Consider the following 16793-nt stretch of genomic DNA (forward strand, 5'->3'; position numbering starts at 1 on the left):
TTTCAACTTCAAGTTTCTGTGAACATCATGTTCACCCAACCCTCAACACTGCTGCCCACCACAGAAGCAGGATGGACATTGCATTACGTCTCTAGGGAGACAACAAGAGCAGGCAGCATATACCAGCTTTCTCCTATTAATCAAAACCATATACCGGAGTTTTGAGGTTTATGTCTCAAAACTATCGTAGGCAGGTTTTTCTTAAAACTGTATCCATTTTGCCATTCAAAAACCTTATCCAATCATTAAAAAAATAATTAAAATGATCAGATTTGGGTAGGATCAGTCTGGGACTCATATCTGAATTCAATGGACCTCATCCATACCTACATTTGAAGCAACCTGCTCCAGCTAGGAAGGGGAAGTTGCACACCTAAAGGTGGCTTGCTCATTAGGTTTGTTGGGTTAAGAAAGATGCAAACAATATGGGTCTCAGGGTTCTTGTTTAATCTGATCTTTTCTACTCGAGCAGCATTTGGGAATCAAAACACCATCTTGACGACGTACAACTATGTCCACGTTGTAAAATAACCAGCAAAGGAGCATAATACACAGCAATATACCAACTGGAATTGCCCATCTGCAAGTAGCAAGAGCATAAAGAAAAGAACATTATTAAGGACAGTCATGACACTGGATTACGGAGGAGCTAAGTGCTGTGATGCTGCTTAATTTGATTAAATGAATAGGACTTGGAGAACTTGCCTGTTCAAGACAAGGATGTTGCCGACTATAATCTCCCATGCAGCCACAGCAATTTGAAAGGAAGGACTGTTATGCAGCAACTCTGATGACCCATATATTCTTGTATGCATCTCAAAGTATAGTGAGAAAATAAGCATGATGTAACCACCATATTTTAGTAAAGTAAACTTGAGAGTATGGCCGACTGCAGGAATAGTGATTGAAAGAACCAGCAAACTCAATGTTAGTCTTTGACAGTATTCCTTGAAGAAAAGGGATCGGGATTTTTCAAGTGTCTGAAGAAAAACAAAAGTCAAGATCAGACACAATTCACAGAAATGTCTCCATGCAGACAACGTAGAGAAAATTGAGATTAATAAATTACACATTAAAAACAGTTATCAAAGAAGACAAGAGACATGGAAAAAGACCTTTCAGTGGATCTAGATAATATAAACTTATGTAGATCAAGAATGCCAAATGTCACGAAATGACTAAGTCACACAGCACATGTGGCAAAATACACAGTTGCATCTTCTGCTTATCTACAAAATTCTCACAAGATTGCAGCACAAGGAATCATAAAGACTTTGCCACAGTGAAGCATAGAAACAACAAACTTGCAAACATAACAACGGCCTAGTCCAAGGCCATATCTGTAAAAGACCAGATGGCCAAGTTCAGAAACAAAACTATCACCAGCATTAGCGACTGATTAAGCAGCAGAAAGGAGTGAGTAGCATACAGGTCTCAACCTGCTCTGAAGGATCATGATCCATTAGCTGCTGCTGATTTGTAGATTCTAACAGAAATGTGTAACTTAGCTCATTTCTGAAATTTAGAAAACTCCTAACATACATGAGGAATAGTAGACTGACCAGCTGAAGTCAAAATCCAAAGAATTTAATAGTCAGTCAAAAAGTTTGGGGATCGCAACCAGTACAGGTTCTGTGATGTAAGAGAAACTTAGTTTACCTTTTGTTTAAATAAATTTAATTAGCTAGGGATATTTCACATATGTAATAAGTTGCCACATGTCAACATCCACTTAACGAGAGAAAAAGAAAGCAATTGCTATTAAAATGGAAGTAATCATATTCGATCTTGATTTAAGATGATAGATTTTGACTGAAGATTTTAAATATTCATCTCTATAAAGACGGAAGTCTATTATAAAAAATATCATCAAGAGAAGAAGATTATTTTTCAAATAAAATCAGAAATGTCACCTTCTTCAAGAGAAATAACATATCATATCTTTGATCTAATACAATTATAAGTTTACTTATTTCTATATTTCCTTTTTATCCTTGTACCTAGGCCTATAAAAAGAGGCTAGAACATTGTAATAAAGATCATATGGAACTGGTGCGATATCATAGTTATGTTTCCGATAGTATGATTCCATCGTCCACGTGCAAGATGTGCGAAGGTGCGAAGTTCTCATCCTAGAAGTTTACTCCTTGAGCTAGAGTGGATGTTATCCAATTTTATTGTTTTTTTTCTTTCAAATATCATCTTTTCCTTCTCTCTTTAGGTCCTCTATAAAAAAATCATGGCTACTAATCCCACATCATTCTGATATAAAAAAATACTGATTATTTATGCAAATCAATGGATTGGAACAGGCTATGCTCAGTTCACACCCTTTGAAAACCTAGGAGCCCAACTCATCAATAAATTCCTAATTGAGTTGAAAATTGTAATTACTCTACAACTTGATTGACCAAGGATTATCTAAGGATCCCCCTATATTCTTTAATGTCGTATCTCTTACAAGTCATTCCAATCAACAACAGCATGGATGCTATTGAGAGATTTATGCACTGACTGTATAATTTTTTCAGGACACAACAACATTAACATGTTCTAAGTATATACTATATATTATATATATAAACACACAAAGAAATACAACTCCCAACAATTTGAGATACGGTATATGGATCTTCCTGTACATTACATTATACTAAGGGCAATATCAATACTCAAAGAACTTGCTGATTTGTATAAAGACCACAAAAATCTGGTATTCATAAAAATGTCCGGAAAGTATGAAAACTTTTACCATCAGGCCTCATGAAAACCTAATATTTGTCGTGCAATAATGAGACAATCTATTGCTATCAAGCATCTGTTGGTTCTCTTACACTTCACAATCAATGAACATCAAGCAATAAACCATGAGAGCAACAAGTGAATCACAAAATGGTGATAATCAGACTCTTGCAAATACAATAATCTTGATGGTGTCACTCAATGATAGTTGCTCAACAAAACAAGGCTCAGTTAGTTTTCTTTCTATAAGAACATTGAAATGCCCATATCGTTCTTCAGTTAATTCTTCTTTTATGTACATTTTCTACAAGTTCTTTGAGAAGTAAAGGATTAAAAAAATCAGTATTGTCCAGACCATATAAGTCGGTTCTGGTCAATATTCATTTTTTTAAAATTTTTTGGTGATAGCAGGCAGTACAAGTTGGTGTATCAATACCATACTGGTTCAAAACTGGTTACAGGAACCAATATCAAACCAAGATCTAAATCCTTGTCCTATGTCATGTCTGTCATAGCCTTGAATTTAGAATTGCATTGGTTATGCCCCAAAAAGTACCTGTAAGATTGAAGGGATTATAACTAATAAACAAATTCAAAGCTTTTCCTGAACTGATGTGGGACTGATCATATCGGGTTATTACAATTGGGATCGCAAGTCAACATAGTTTGGTAGAGAGATTACCATAAGAAGGTAAGTCTATATGTAATTCAGTATATATTGCTTAGTATCAACTAAATTTATGCAACTGACATAAATTTGAGCATGCCTAAACCTATTCATTTGAAGTGCCAAGAAAAAAAAATCCTGTCATTTCCCTTTAGTTTACTAAAGGGAATGACAAGATTGCATGATTGCACAAGTTCTGATTGTACAAAAAAAGTCCTGTCACTATTTGTACAAAAATATTCAGCACAAGTTCTTCATTGTATCAGAAGATTGTATGATTGCATAGACATGAAATTGGTTATTTAGTGACAAACCTTCGCCATTTTTAGTGCATACATTTCCTTCGATACCCCAACACAGTCTCTTTCAAAATTCTGATTGCATCGATTAAAACTAGCATTGAACTTTGTCATCGAAGGAAGTCTCACTACTAGAAGGCGATCCATTCTATCCTCACAGTCACTCCAGCTGGCTTCACATTGTTTACTTGACTGATATTTGTTTGCTATGATGTGATTTTCATAAACCTGACAATGATAGACACACAAGTTAATAACAAACTAATATAAATAAGCAAGAAAAAATTGACACCCTGTAATTAATAAGTTGCTAATGGTATACATGACACTATGAGTAATAGCTTAATATGCATATCCAAAATGTGAGCACCAAAGACCACCATGCCAGTTGCCACATGTTGGCTCATGCTATCCTGTAAAGATAACGACAGTAAGTGCTGGAGATGCCAAAAGATGACAAAGCAAATTTTTTGCATATGTTAGTTGACATAGAAGCAAAACCTGCCAGAAGAACAGTATCAACATGCTCCCATACCAGAAAATGACAATTCTTGCTGAGAAGTAATGCTTACACTAAAAGAGAAGTATCATAACATCTCAGTTACTTCAACTTAAAGTAAAACGATATAAATGACAAGTCTTAAACATAACCAAATTTCTACAAAAGATATTAGATTTTTTTTCCAATTTAGTCATCACAACTAATTTCAGTCTGAAGATCCCTACACCTGGTTAGCAATTAGCATCATAATTTCTTTTTTATTCTAAAAGATCAGGTATCATCCAATTTGATAGGAAACCAGGTATTTAATATTCAAGTTATTTCTTATGTACTAGTCTCCCATTTAAAGAAAACTGCAAGATGCTCAAGAAAATCATGGGGAAGAATTTTATTCTGTACACTTGATTATATATTTAAAAGCAAAATCATATCTATAATCTAGTTTAAAACTTTGTCACTCGTCTTAGATTTCATCTTATAATTTCTTGTTCTACAACCATCCAAATTCTAAAGCTTTAAAATTGCTTCTAAATGAAGAACATGCCCCTTCAACCCACTAAAATAAAATAATAAAAAAGGAAAAATATTAATTACTTAAAGACTAAAAGGGATCAAACTTCCACCACAGGCAAAGCACAACAGAAAGACATGGTTTAGTATTGGGTTTAAAGACTCTGGAACTTAAAAAGGTTTAGGAGGATTAAAAGAAAGCAAATGGTTCTTTTATACTTTTGAGAAGTATGGTTCTAAGGAAGAAGAATAGGTTACACTTTTAAAAATGGATAATTCACTATGATAAGTGGAAAGCTCTTATATATTCCACATTGTCACTTTAAATCAACTCAAGGGACAGCATGAATATGTTCTTAGGAAAGAATCAAGGAACTACTATGCCAATCCTAAAGATTCTTGGAATAATATGCAAAATGCGCTAGATTTTTGCACTTCTAAACTGCAGCAATTTATAACCACATCGTTAAATGTCAAAATGTTTCCTGAAGTTCCTCTCCTAAATTGCTAGCGATACTTCCATGGTAGCAGTAACATAAGGATTCCTCCCTCCTGTATGAGGAAATGGAGCAGAGTACAAAGCAAATGCAATTCTTGGAGGGTTTCTACCAGTAAATTTAACAATGAGAACCAACTTAACCTTTTTGATTTCATCATTGAATTTCAGAAGAGATTCTTTAGCATTGCGCCTACCAAAAAGTTGTTGATCTAACAGCTTTTTTGCTTCGGCCTTTGACACCTCATGAGCCAACTGCAGCTTGTTCTCTGGTAGAGGTAGCTGCAACTTGGACATCCCTTGATTGTATAACTTCAAGCAGCGTTCAAGAATTGCCTTATTAAATACTTCCACAATTGAACCTGTAGATGGAATTTCACCTTTATTCAAGGCATCAAGAGTCTGCAAAAACCCAAAAACCCATGTATATAATGGTAAGAGCTATGGAAGCCTACAAGTATAAAAGACTGTGTCCAGTTTGAGTTTTGCAAGTAAAAACTGGCATACATCATAAGTAACAATAATACCAGATAGATAGTTGATTAGGAGCACAAAGACATGCAAAAGCACCTGCTTCAGGAAAGCTATGAACTCCTTTCCATTTAGAGTTTTCCCCTGCACAATCTTGGGACGTATAATGGATGCAACAAGTTGTTTAAACTGCTCCCTGTTTTGCACATACAATGGATCCAGTTCAGCGTCCTTCATGTCACAAAGTTTTGTCCTTTGGAGATGAGGCTGCCATAATTTTCAAGGATTCTGATAAGGAACATAGGAAATTAAGTGCATGATACAAATATTTCAATAATTAACTCATATATAAACAAATAACAGGTGACTTCTGAGTGCATTCTGCATAGCACACCAATGATGGGGGTTTTGACATTCTACTAATGGCATTATGAGCTTATATAATACCAACTTCAGATGTGTACCCAATTGAAAAAAGAAAACATAAAAAAATAAAGAACTTTCGAGTCCCAACCATTGAAAAGACACAATCAACCATGAAACTTGGATGCTCCAAATCATGTCAAGTGCACTAGAGTACTTGTTTGAATACTGATGCTTGTTAGATATTTCCTGATATAAGCACTAGATATCCTGCTAAGATGTATTTCAAAGAGGGAGTTTTTAACTATTTTGTTGCATCTCTATGCAGAATTTTTTAAAGAACACTCAATAATTTCTGGTGCTCTGAAAGCAGATATTATATTCCGCTGTTACTGAGGGCCATCACATCTATTAACTTACAACATTGCTTGAATCACTTTTTTTTTCCAAAAAGAAGAAGATTATATTATGATCTCAAAAGTCTGGAATGAAAAAACCCTCTGCATCAGAGGTAACAAAATTACACAATTCAGGATGAAGATTTCCCTGCCAGCAAAAGGTGGACTTGGATGTCCTAGCAAACTGCACAATCCAGTTTGCTGCACTGTTTGCTTCTCTGAAGATATTTTTGAAGGTGACTGCTTCAAACTTCTCAGGCAGAATCTGAATGTCTTTGCAGAAGTTGAAAAGCTTCCAGAGTGGAAAGTGATTTTCCAACAAGTGCTTATGTATCTTGGTGAGCCTTTTTGCATATAAGAATGAGGGCATTTATATGAAAATTAGGACATTTGTATCTGGAGATGAGGCTGCCATAAATTTCAAAGCTCAGCTACTGCTTGAATCACTTAAAGCATGATACCTTATGTATTAGAGTGACAACTAAAGTAGTGTTAGTTATATGCATAATTATAAAAAAATTCATGCTAAAATATTGTTTTCGTTTTGAACTTTAGATCTTGTTGCTTGTTGAAAGATGGAAACTACAAACCATAAAGCATATTGGGGCTTGGACAACATTCAGTGCATTTGCATCCTAACAGGTATCTCACAATCAGAATTACTATGAATGACTTCTGTACAACTGGAAACAATTTCCATGCCCGGCAGCACTTATGCATGTTAAGCCTAGTTAGAAGGTCAACTCAGCAATGAATGATGTGATAATTATGTAAATAAATTGGACAGTTTTTATGGGCTGTAGTCTTCCATAGCAAATCACATTTTTTGCATAATTTTATAGTTGTTAGAGATCTTATTTCCTAATAGCTTAAAAATGTTCCGAAAAGATGGCTATCCAAATAAAGCATAGAACCATATCTGGAAAAAATATTAGGTGAAAGATTAAAGGTGTTAAAAGGGGCAGAGAGACCAGATACCATTGCCTTTGCCTTGGATCCACTTGTCAACCCCATTAATCCTTTATTCATCTTAAACATGAAGGAACACGTTAGAGCTTATGTATCATGGTCAGCCCTTTTGTAACAAACAAAGCTTTTGGAAAGTGATTTTCCAACGAATTGTTGAATCAGTTGTAATGTTGGAGTTTAGAAGGTGGCACATATGGATGAACTGACAGTTCTACTCTATTCTTTTCTCAGGATTAGATGCCTATAAAAAAATTTCAGACTGGGGGTTGTTGCATTATTGAATTAGGAAAAGAACATTATGCCTAATATCAGACATAAATAAGTCTAACAATACTGCATAAATAAGTTTGATGATACCATATTCAAACTTAAATAAGACAAATCTGGACTTAAGCAGATCAGAGAAAGAAACCTCAAATTAAACAATCATAATTGGTTTCTTGATATTGTCCTAGATAATGTTTGTTGAACACAGTCCATCTCCAACAGCGATAATAAAATCAGGCCAGAACACTGAATTAGCAAACTTTGACTATGAGAAAAGGGAGATTTACAATCAAAGAATTATGCAAAGACTCTGAATCTCAACTCACATAATCATTGACATGGAATTAACAACATATATACTGCCAAGGGAAGCTAACAAAGCAATACCTGTGGCAAGCCAAAAGCAGAGATATTGTTGGCCATTCTTGCCAAAGACTTGCGAATTTTGTTGACCTGATTCACCAAACAAGAATAGTAATTTTTTTCAAAGCAAAGATGGGGGAACCCATCAATCTCTACTTAATTAAGAATGAAATTGAGTTTAGAAGGAAACCCCAGAGGCATTGAGAAGAAGCATAAGGACAGCAAATAAAGATATTGTTTGTTAATGTATTGATTTTCACATAGTGATTAAATACAATACCTGATCAATGTTCTTATCTCCTGCAATAACAAAAATATTCTTGGGTAAATTCATATGACATTAGAAACATCAAATGCACATGAAACTAGTACTAAATCAGACTGACCACTTTTATTTGGAACTGGCCTAAGTCCTTCGTTCACCATTTCTTGAACAGAACTCCCTTCTATTTGATTGAAATCAACAATTTTGGTGAATAGAAAAATTAAGAATATAGGTAATATTCCAATGCATAGTTATATAGTTAACAAAAAGAAAAAAGGTTTACAATATATAGAATGGAATGGATGTGGGACTGCTACTTTACTGAACAGAAGTGATATAGGTGGTTTGGCTTACATAGTAGAAGTGGTTTAAGCTGGGCATTATCTCTTTAGAAAAAGAAAAGGATAGAGACCTTGAATATTACCACCATACCAATAGCTATACAAACACATTTGAGAAAAGAAAATGTGTTTGAATCCCAATAAACAGGAATAATAAACTAATTTATTGATTCTGCAAACTTAATCTCTTTAAATTGTTTCTTGATTTGTTGTCATAGACAATTTTTTCTACAGTCCTGTCTTATCCTACCCCTAGCAAAGTTGCTCTCTGGGAGTCATCGAGGATCATGCTCAAACTTCAAATGTCTTTATTGCTTGGATCAGCATCAGTGATTTAATTTGATTGGAAATTATGCATATGTTTTTTTTCATATAATGAAATTTTGTGACCAAGAATTAGTGATTGTCTTTTAGGGACTTTATCCACCAAAAGATCTATGAAATTCAGACAGTCTTTTAGTATTATGATTTCCACTATCTGCTAGGGTGATTAGACAATTTGTTGACCCTTTGTAGATATTTTTCTAATTAACCAATCATGGACCATTGGCATCATTTATACTGCAAATATGTTATCAATGCACAATTTATTCCCAACATCTAAGGAGGAAAACATCAACTTACGCAGATAATCTCGTTGGATAAGCCACAAGAGCTTAGCAGGCTCAAACACAACCTCTTTCCCCTATACAAGTGGCAAAGACCATAAATGACACCAAGAAGATAAATATCATTGTATAGCAACAAGTGTTACCAATACATTACCTTCATTCTGAGCTCCATAAAGTAACATATGAGCAAACCCAAAGTGGTCAGATAGGAAAAAATAAACAAAATTAGTTCCAGTGAAGGGTTCTGACAAAAACATAATTCTTCAAAAACAGACCTCCCATAGAATTCTTCTGCAATTTCAACAGCAAATGATAGCCTAGATATATCTGCCTCACGAACCTACAACATGATCCACGAAAACCAAGAAAATTAGGCCATCTGAACATTATCTTATAAACTTAGTAGTTATATAGGCTGATGAACTTTACACCAGATAGAAAACAAACCGTCTCTGGTAGATTATAAATAAGCACAGAACTGATCAGTGTCGCCAGAGCAAAGATCCTGCAATTGAATATTAACGGATTAGAAAAAAAATAAAAGGAAACAAACCTGCTTTCGAAAGCAAAATTCGTAGGCCGAATTTCCAATATTACCTATCATCGTATACATTTGATTTCCTCACATTTTCAAATCCTTCAGTATCAAGGTACAGGACGGATACTTTTGATCCATCAATGACCACTTCTACTGGGATACCCCAAACCCACAAACCTACATCAAAACACGCCTGCTTAGCAAAGAAATGAATTCTAACTGAAGAAGAATACGGCATACATCGATGGCTACAGAAAAACAAGCACAAAAGGGAATCACTGCATCTCAAACCTTTGGTTTTAGCATGACGCATGTGCCCAACTTCAAAACCTGCACATGAGAAGTGGTCGCGTGATGAGAAGAGATGAGTGATTCGTCGGAGGGAGAGAGACGAGAATCGCACCTTCATTGCAAGGGAGGGAGAGGAGCTGGTTGAGAAGGAAGGATTTGCCTGAGCGGTATGGGCCGATCACCTGCGATTACAAATCATGGTTAGGGGAACCCAAAAAGATCTAAGACAAACGACGCCCATTGCGAACTGAATCAACGCAACCGTAAGAGTTGCTTTCCGATTTATACCCGTCACACACAAAGTAACAAACACGTTAAGTGAATCCGATGGGCCAAAAACTGGTAAGAACCGATACCAATCAAGAAAGCCAATATTATACTAAATTTTGAATTAGACCATGAATAATAAAACCAAACCGATAAGCGACCCGATCAAGTCTCGGATCCTTGGGGGCACTAATCGGATCTGTGGGCAACTGGTCTGACCACTTGTTTAGTTAGAAAATAATTTGGGATGTACAAAATAATTCAAAATTATATGTAATAAAAATATAAAATTAATAAAAGTAAACAATCATATACAAACGAAAATAAAATCTCAATAGTATTATTTAAGATAAAATTAATAAGTATGATTTTTCTAAAAAAATTCTCTTTTTAAACTTTTATGAAAGGTATTTAAATTTTTAGTTTTAACATTTGATACCCCTTATTTTATATAATACACATGATACTTGTCATCTTTTCGTGGTCACCTTTGTCTCGTTGCAAAGCCCCTCGATACACGGTTTCAACCTGGCTCTTGGGGATTTTCTTGATATTGACTAGTACTCTAATTTTGTAATTATTGTTCTCTTCAGCTTTCACTAATGGAGCTACCTTGATTGAAATACGGAGGGTGACGAGAAGTCATCGACATCCACAATGTTTGCGTCGATGAGATGCCAAGCGAGGATTTGGTTAATGTTAGTGAGAGGGAGATATTGATGGTAAAGTCACCATCATCTTTGTCAAAATAAATGGATAGGAGCTAATGGAAGTTGACAATAGAGGCATCAACAAGGGTGAGAGTAAGGGCCTTCTGATGGTGTCTTAGCAGCAACAAATAAGAGCGAGACCGAAGACAATGAATGGGGATGTGATAGTAATGACAAACGATAGTCTTAGTAGCGATAACATAGACAAAGGTAAAGGTAGAAACAATGGGTGACGGGAAAACGATGAGAGATATTTTGGATATTAGAGAAAAAGATTATCAAATAAAAAACTAAAAATTAAGAGTACCTTCCAGAACAATCCAAAAAAAGGTACCAACATCATAAAAATTATGAAAGTGAAATACAATTCAATTACTTAAATAAGAATATTATTATGAATGTAAGATATATAATTGTTAGGTATGTAACGAAAGTTAAGATAAAACTTATGTTAATAAAACAAAATATAACAAGAAGATGACCTTAAGAGGATTGATATGAATGTAAGACACATGTATAATGAAAGTTAAAGTGAAGCTTGTGCTAATAAAATAAAGTATAATAAGAAAAAAAATGAGATGACCTTAGGAAGAAGAGACTGAGAGAAGTGGAGCGGATCATAGATGGATGGACGATACCCTGAATAGAAGATGTGGAAAGCATAAGCGAGAGGAGGTGAAAGAAGAAACACAAGAGGGTAGAAACAAAGAACAGCAGTGGAGGAAGATAAATAGGCGGAGGGGAGAGGAAAGAAGAGAATCAATCAGATGAAATTACTTACCAAATTCAAAATTGATATAAATATCTTATAAAATAAATAACAGAAAAAATCAAGTTAAGAATAAAGTGACCAATTACCGAAATGGTACAGCTCTCAGCATGGATGTATAGAATTTTTCTGTTTAATGTATATACTTGTGTAAAGAGACCAAATGCAAGACTTACTGCAACAGCAGCTACTGGGGTTGTGATATCTTGAATTGCCTGGAGACCTTCTCTCGCAAGACGGAGTCTGATGTGATCTGGATCTGGCTGCAATATAGGAAACCTGCGACATATGCATCAAGTTAAGCCACCAAGAGAGAGAGGCCAAGAGAGCAATCGATCGAAGAGGCATCATTTTTCTTACTGCAAGGGAAAAAAGAATTTATAGACTTATGTATGCATGTTTTGTGTAGGATCAAAAGATTTGCAGATTAGTCAGCGAGGTGGAAGATGAGTTTTATGAAGAAGAAGAAGTCAGCAAGAACCAGCTTCTAGCAGTCAGGAAGAATCCAATGGGAAAACGATGCGTCATGGGACTATCAACTTTGTCAAGGGATTCTTTCCTTTTGTTTTTATTTGTATTTGAACTGAACGAAGACTCATCGAAGAGTTGGTCAACACCCAACTTGAGGCTTAGAAAAGCTGAGCTCTGCATGCGGCTGACAGGAAAACCGTATACAAGAGACTGTGATGCTTCAAGGAAAAGAAAGATCGGAAAGAGGCAATCATCATAATCATGAGCTTGCGCTCGTTTCTGCGCTATGACTAATGATGCGCAACTTCTACCATGGATCAAGGATCATCCTTTCATGGCACAGGGATGTGTCGATACCTTGTTGAAAAGACACAGGACGAAGGAGAAGATGGATCTTACGCTCGGCGGTAATACTTTGATCCAGAAGAAGAAGAAGAAGCAATAGATGCGAAGCAGCAGCCCAGAATCACCGCCCAGAACCCTGACACTGACGAAGAAGCACCCATTTCGTCTCTCTGCTGCAGCTCCCAAGGGATCAAACGGAGGAGCTACCTCTATGATGTGAGAGAGAGAGAGACAACGAAGGAAGGAGGAGAGAAACATCTCCCACTCCACTCACAGCCCAGCAACTGTGCAAAAACTAGTCAACGCTTGTTTTTTAGAACAAAACCTTGTCACATCTTATCGTCCAGAAAACAGAAGGTTGTTCATGGTCAAAGGAGCATTTAAATTGTCTTCTCCGTGTATTGTGGATCTTGTTTAGCAACTCTCAAATGGTATCATGATTTAAATTGTCTTTTCCATGGATTTTATTTACCATGCATGCGGATCTTGCATATATTCCAATGGCATCATGGTTGCTAGTAAGAAAGGGTGACTGCACATGAATACAATTAAGGCAAAAGGAAGGTTTACATATTTACCGTATTTCCCACTATATATATATATATATATATATATATATATATATATATATATATAATATCTCTCATTACCATTCATCCAAACTTTGATATCTAGTTTGAGCTAAAAATATTTAAAAAATTTAATATTCATATTAATTATTTAAATATTTATATTTAAAGAATTCAATATTCATCTTCATTAGCCCAAAGCCAACGGGGAGGGCCCAAGGAGGACTATACCTCCTTGGGCGACTGACCACTTGTAATCGATTGAGTTCAAGACGACTACTTATTGACATAGTATCTGAGCAAATTCATGACACTTGTGGCATTTTTAGGTATAGACCATCGTATCTTTACATAGTATGGGCCAGTAAAACTCCTGTCAAAGTAACTTAAAGGCAAACTGAGTTTGCTGGCTATGTACTTTCCACTAATACCTTCATGCACCTTGGCAAGCACCGCTCACCCTCTTGGGGAGTCAAGCATCTAAGGAGTTTTATGAAATACCATGCTTGGTGATGCTTGACTCCCAACTTGTGTTACAGGTGATCATTGATTATAAAATACCATGCTTAGCTAATCTTTGCACCTTTGTGATGTATTTTATCATGGTCATATCTCGGGCTTCGTAGTTCCCCTCCACTGGGCTCATGACTAGTCGTGAGTCACTAAACACTATCAAATCTTGAACTTGGAGTTCTTAAGTGCATTATAGTCTTAAGAGGAGTGTCTTATACTCGGCTTTATTGTTGAAAATTTTGAACTTGAATTAAAGTGCTTTCTCATACACTTATTGGTTCAAGCCTTCCAAAACAAGGTCGACACTACCTCTGGCTGAGGTGGATAAGCCATTAACAAATAATGTCTACGTCGTGGGGGTATGGTTGTCATCTTTAGGTAGGGGAGTTAGCTCCAAGATAAAATCTACTAATGCTTGGGCTTTTTTAAGTAGCCCTCGGCATATACGATATATTAAACTTGCTTGACTCTACAGATACTTTCAATAATCACCTTGAGACATTAAACCTAGACGGTACTTGTTTGAGTGGCTAGTTGATGATGACCTATATGACATGCACTTGAAAGTATGGGCGAAACTTTCTTATCGCGAGAACTAGTGCAAATGCTAATTGTTCAATAGCCAAGTATTGCTCCTTGGGCCCACTCAGGACGTAGCTGACATAGTAAGTATGCTTTTGAATTCTCGCATCATCTTGAACTAGCATAGAGCTAACGGCCAAGTCGATGATAGCAAGGTAGAGACCGAGGGGTTCTCGCAAGATGAAGAAGAGTTATGATAGTTGGGCGAGATAGTAATTTAGTCTTTCGAAAGCCTCCGGGCACTCTTGTGTCCATAAGAAACCCTTTATGTTATTTAGAGCATGAAAGAATGATCGGTACTTGTTATCTAATTAGGATAGGAACGACTCAGTATTGCTATTTGCCCCGTTAGCTATTGGACTTCTTTGGCCAATTGAGATGGATGCACTTTCAATATAGTTTATATCATTTTGGGGTTTGCATCTATTCCCCTGTAGTGCATGACAAACCTAAGGAACTTTCCCGAACTGACTCTGAAAGTATACTTGGTCATATTAAAGTGCATGTTGTGCCTTTTTAAAGACTTGGAATGTCTCATGTCTACCAAATGCGAGTCGATCAATTTGCCCTTAACTATCATATTGTCTATGTATACTTCGATATTCCTCCCGATTTAGTACTTGAATATTTTATTCACCAACTTTTGGTATGTTGCATCTAAGTTCTTTAACCCGAATGACATGATTCAATAGTAGTATATGCCTCGATTGGTGATGAAGGACATGTGTTCTCATTATCTAATTATACTCCAAGAATGTACCCATAAAGGTGAGAAGCTCATCGAGATGATATCGATTAGTTGATCAATACAAGGGAGTGGATAGTTATCTTTCGGATACACCTTATTAAGATTGATATATTCAACCCACGTTACAAGTACAAAATTTGTGAGCCTATGGATATAATGTTTGATTGATCGTACCTCTAGTTTATGTTAGGATCATAAGCAATGCTGAAAAAGAGTCCTATTGTTTCCTAATAAGTGACTAGAACATCGATTGAAATCTAAAAAAAAATATTTTTGATGTTTTACAGATATCAAGCTGGTCAGAAATTATTAGAACTCATTGAAAAGTGACTGATCCACAGGCAACATCCAAGGCAAGAAGTGCACAAGACCATTCTGGAAACATGAGGTATGGAAAGGCTTTAGGTATCTGATTGAATAATGTCGTAGGTCTTAAGAAGAAGAAGAAGAATAAGAAGAGGCAGAAGTAGATTAAATTTATTCTAGAATATCTTTAAACAATGATTGATAAAGATGAACGTCTATTTCCAATCATCTACCAGCAGCCTATGTGAGCATGAGATATGAGGAGAATAATGTTGTGTGAGTCTATATCTTAGGTGAATCTATATCCGAATAAAGATCATTATGTGAGCATCAGATATAAAAAGACTTTATCTGCTTGAACGATGTTGTAGGGGTGAAGAAGAAGAATAAGAAGAAAAGAGAAACTCATTCTGGAATATTTTTGGGCATTGACTGATGAAGATGGATATATATTTGTAATCCTCTACCAGTAGCTATATCAGTATGAGATATCAAAAGACTTAATCTCTTCAGTCTCACCAACACAAACCGCTTAGTATTTCGTTTAGATCCATTTGTGTTTTTTCTCCTTTTTTGTGTTAGTGAAAACTTACTCCGGTGTTGCTGTTCCGACACAGTAAAAGCACGGAGAGCAGCAGTAGATCGATGGACGAGTTTGACGAACACAAACTCCAAACTGGTGTTCGATTTCTGATCTCATGTATCTCCAGTAGACTTAGACGTGGCCTTGCTGGATGATTGGGGCCATGCCCCGTTCTTGAATCAAGGAAGGGGGAGCAACCACAAATCTTATAGACACCAATCAAAGTTGATCTGCTTTTGCAGATCACGACTTGGATGAGACAGCATGAGTCGATTCAGATCACATGAACAACATAACATGAGTTTGCCAACATGGCTGGAATCGAAGGCATAAAGCCAATCTTTTTTGCAGGCAAATATAAAGCTCCAAATAAGCTCCGAAACCCGTAAAGCCTACGCGTCCAATATACGAATCCATCATATAAATGCATGTCGGATCCGGGTTTCGGATCCGTGGAGCCCGTCTACACTCCGAACTCGTGTGAACTTTCTTCACAGGTGTGGCGTCGGGCGCGCGTGGCAAAGGAAGTCAATGCCGACGCGTCAAAGTTCGAGGAAAGCGCGTGTCACGTGCGGCGTGGCCTGTCCCTGTCAGCGGCGATCTCGTACCACGCACCCAAGTCAAAGCCGTGGATCTGCCCAGGGTAAAAGTAGTTGCAGCGAAATGACCATTCTGTCCCGTATCCACAGTGCCATATACACATTATACCCTTCTGGTAATACGGATAAATGGAAGGCTTTAATGATCTTTTTAAAGGAATTTACGTTGATTTTTTTTTAATGCTACGACAGAGGCGAATTAAGATACGAACAATTTAACAGCTTGCATAAATAAATC

General features: G+C 36.2%; 1 protein-coding gene across 3 annotated transcripts; it reads right to left on the bottom strand.

Annotated features, from left to right (window-relative positions):
* Window positions 1–224: 224 nt before the first annotated feature.
* LOC103982985 (uncharacterized) lies at window positions 225–12984 on the bottom strand. 3 transcript variants are annotated; one of them, XM_009400100.3, is made up of 16 exons: window positions 12710–12979; window positions 12016–12118; window positions 10206–10275; window positions 10094–10132; window positions 9862–9979; window positions 9712–9769; window positions 9419–9604; window positions 9278–9338; window positions 8434–8493; window positions 8328–8347; window positions 8072–8137; window positions 5787–5954; window positions 5361–5618; window positions 3724–3936; window positions 706–980; window positions 225–580 (listed from the first exon to the last, which is right to left on the bottom strand). In XM_009400100.3, exons 1-16 carry the CDS (start codon window positions 12814–12816, stop codon window positions 433–435), a joined length of 1950 nt encoding a protein of 649 aa, XP_009398375.2. In that variant the 5' UTR covers window positions 12817–12979; the 3' UTR covers window positions 225–432. The 3 variants fall into 3 exon arrangements, with proteins under 3 accessions (XP_009398375.2, XP_065002419.1, XP_065002420.1); XM_065146347.1 differs by lacking the exon at window positions 12710–12979 and adding an exon at window positions 12200–12330; XM_065146348.1 differs by lacking the exons at window positions 225–580; window positions 706–980 and adding an exon at window positions 4031–4121 and having other exon boundaries at window positions 3797–3936; window positions 12710–12984.
* Window positions 12985–16793: the final 3809 nt, after the last annotated feature.

Source organism: Musa acuminata, chromosome BXJ3-4 (assembly GCF_036884655.1).
Source record: "Musa acuminata AAA Group cultivar baxijiao chromosome BXJ3-4, Cavendish_Baxijiao_AAA, whole genome shotgun sequence".
Taxonomy (NCBI): domain Eukaryota; kingdom Viridiplantae; phylum Streptophyta; class Magnoliopsida; order Zingiberales; family Musaceae; genus Musa; species Musa acuminata.

What these genes read in the sequence shown, in the direction of transcription:
- LOC103982985 (XM_009400100.3), bottom strand. Translation starts at nt 12,816, where the DNA reads ATGGGTGCTTCTTCGTCAGTGTCAGGGTTCTGGGCGGTGATTCTGGGC. An exon ending in GAGATAAGAACATTGATCAG is followed by an intron (nt 8,138 to 8,327) that starts GTATTGTATTTA and finishes TTGGTGAATCAG; the next exon opens with GTCAACAAAATTCGCAAGTC. An exon ending in TCATAGCTTTCCTGAAGCAG is followed by an intron (nt 5,619 to 5,786) that starts GTGCTTTTGCAT and finishes GGGTTTTTGCAG; the next exon opens with ACTCTTGATGCCTTGAATAA.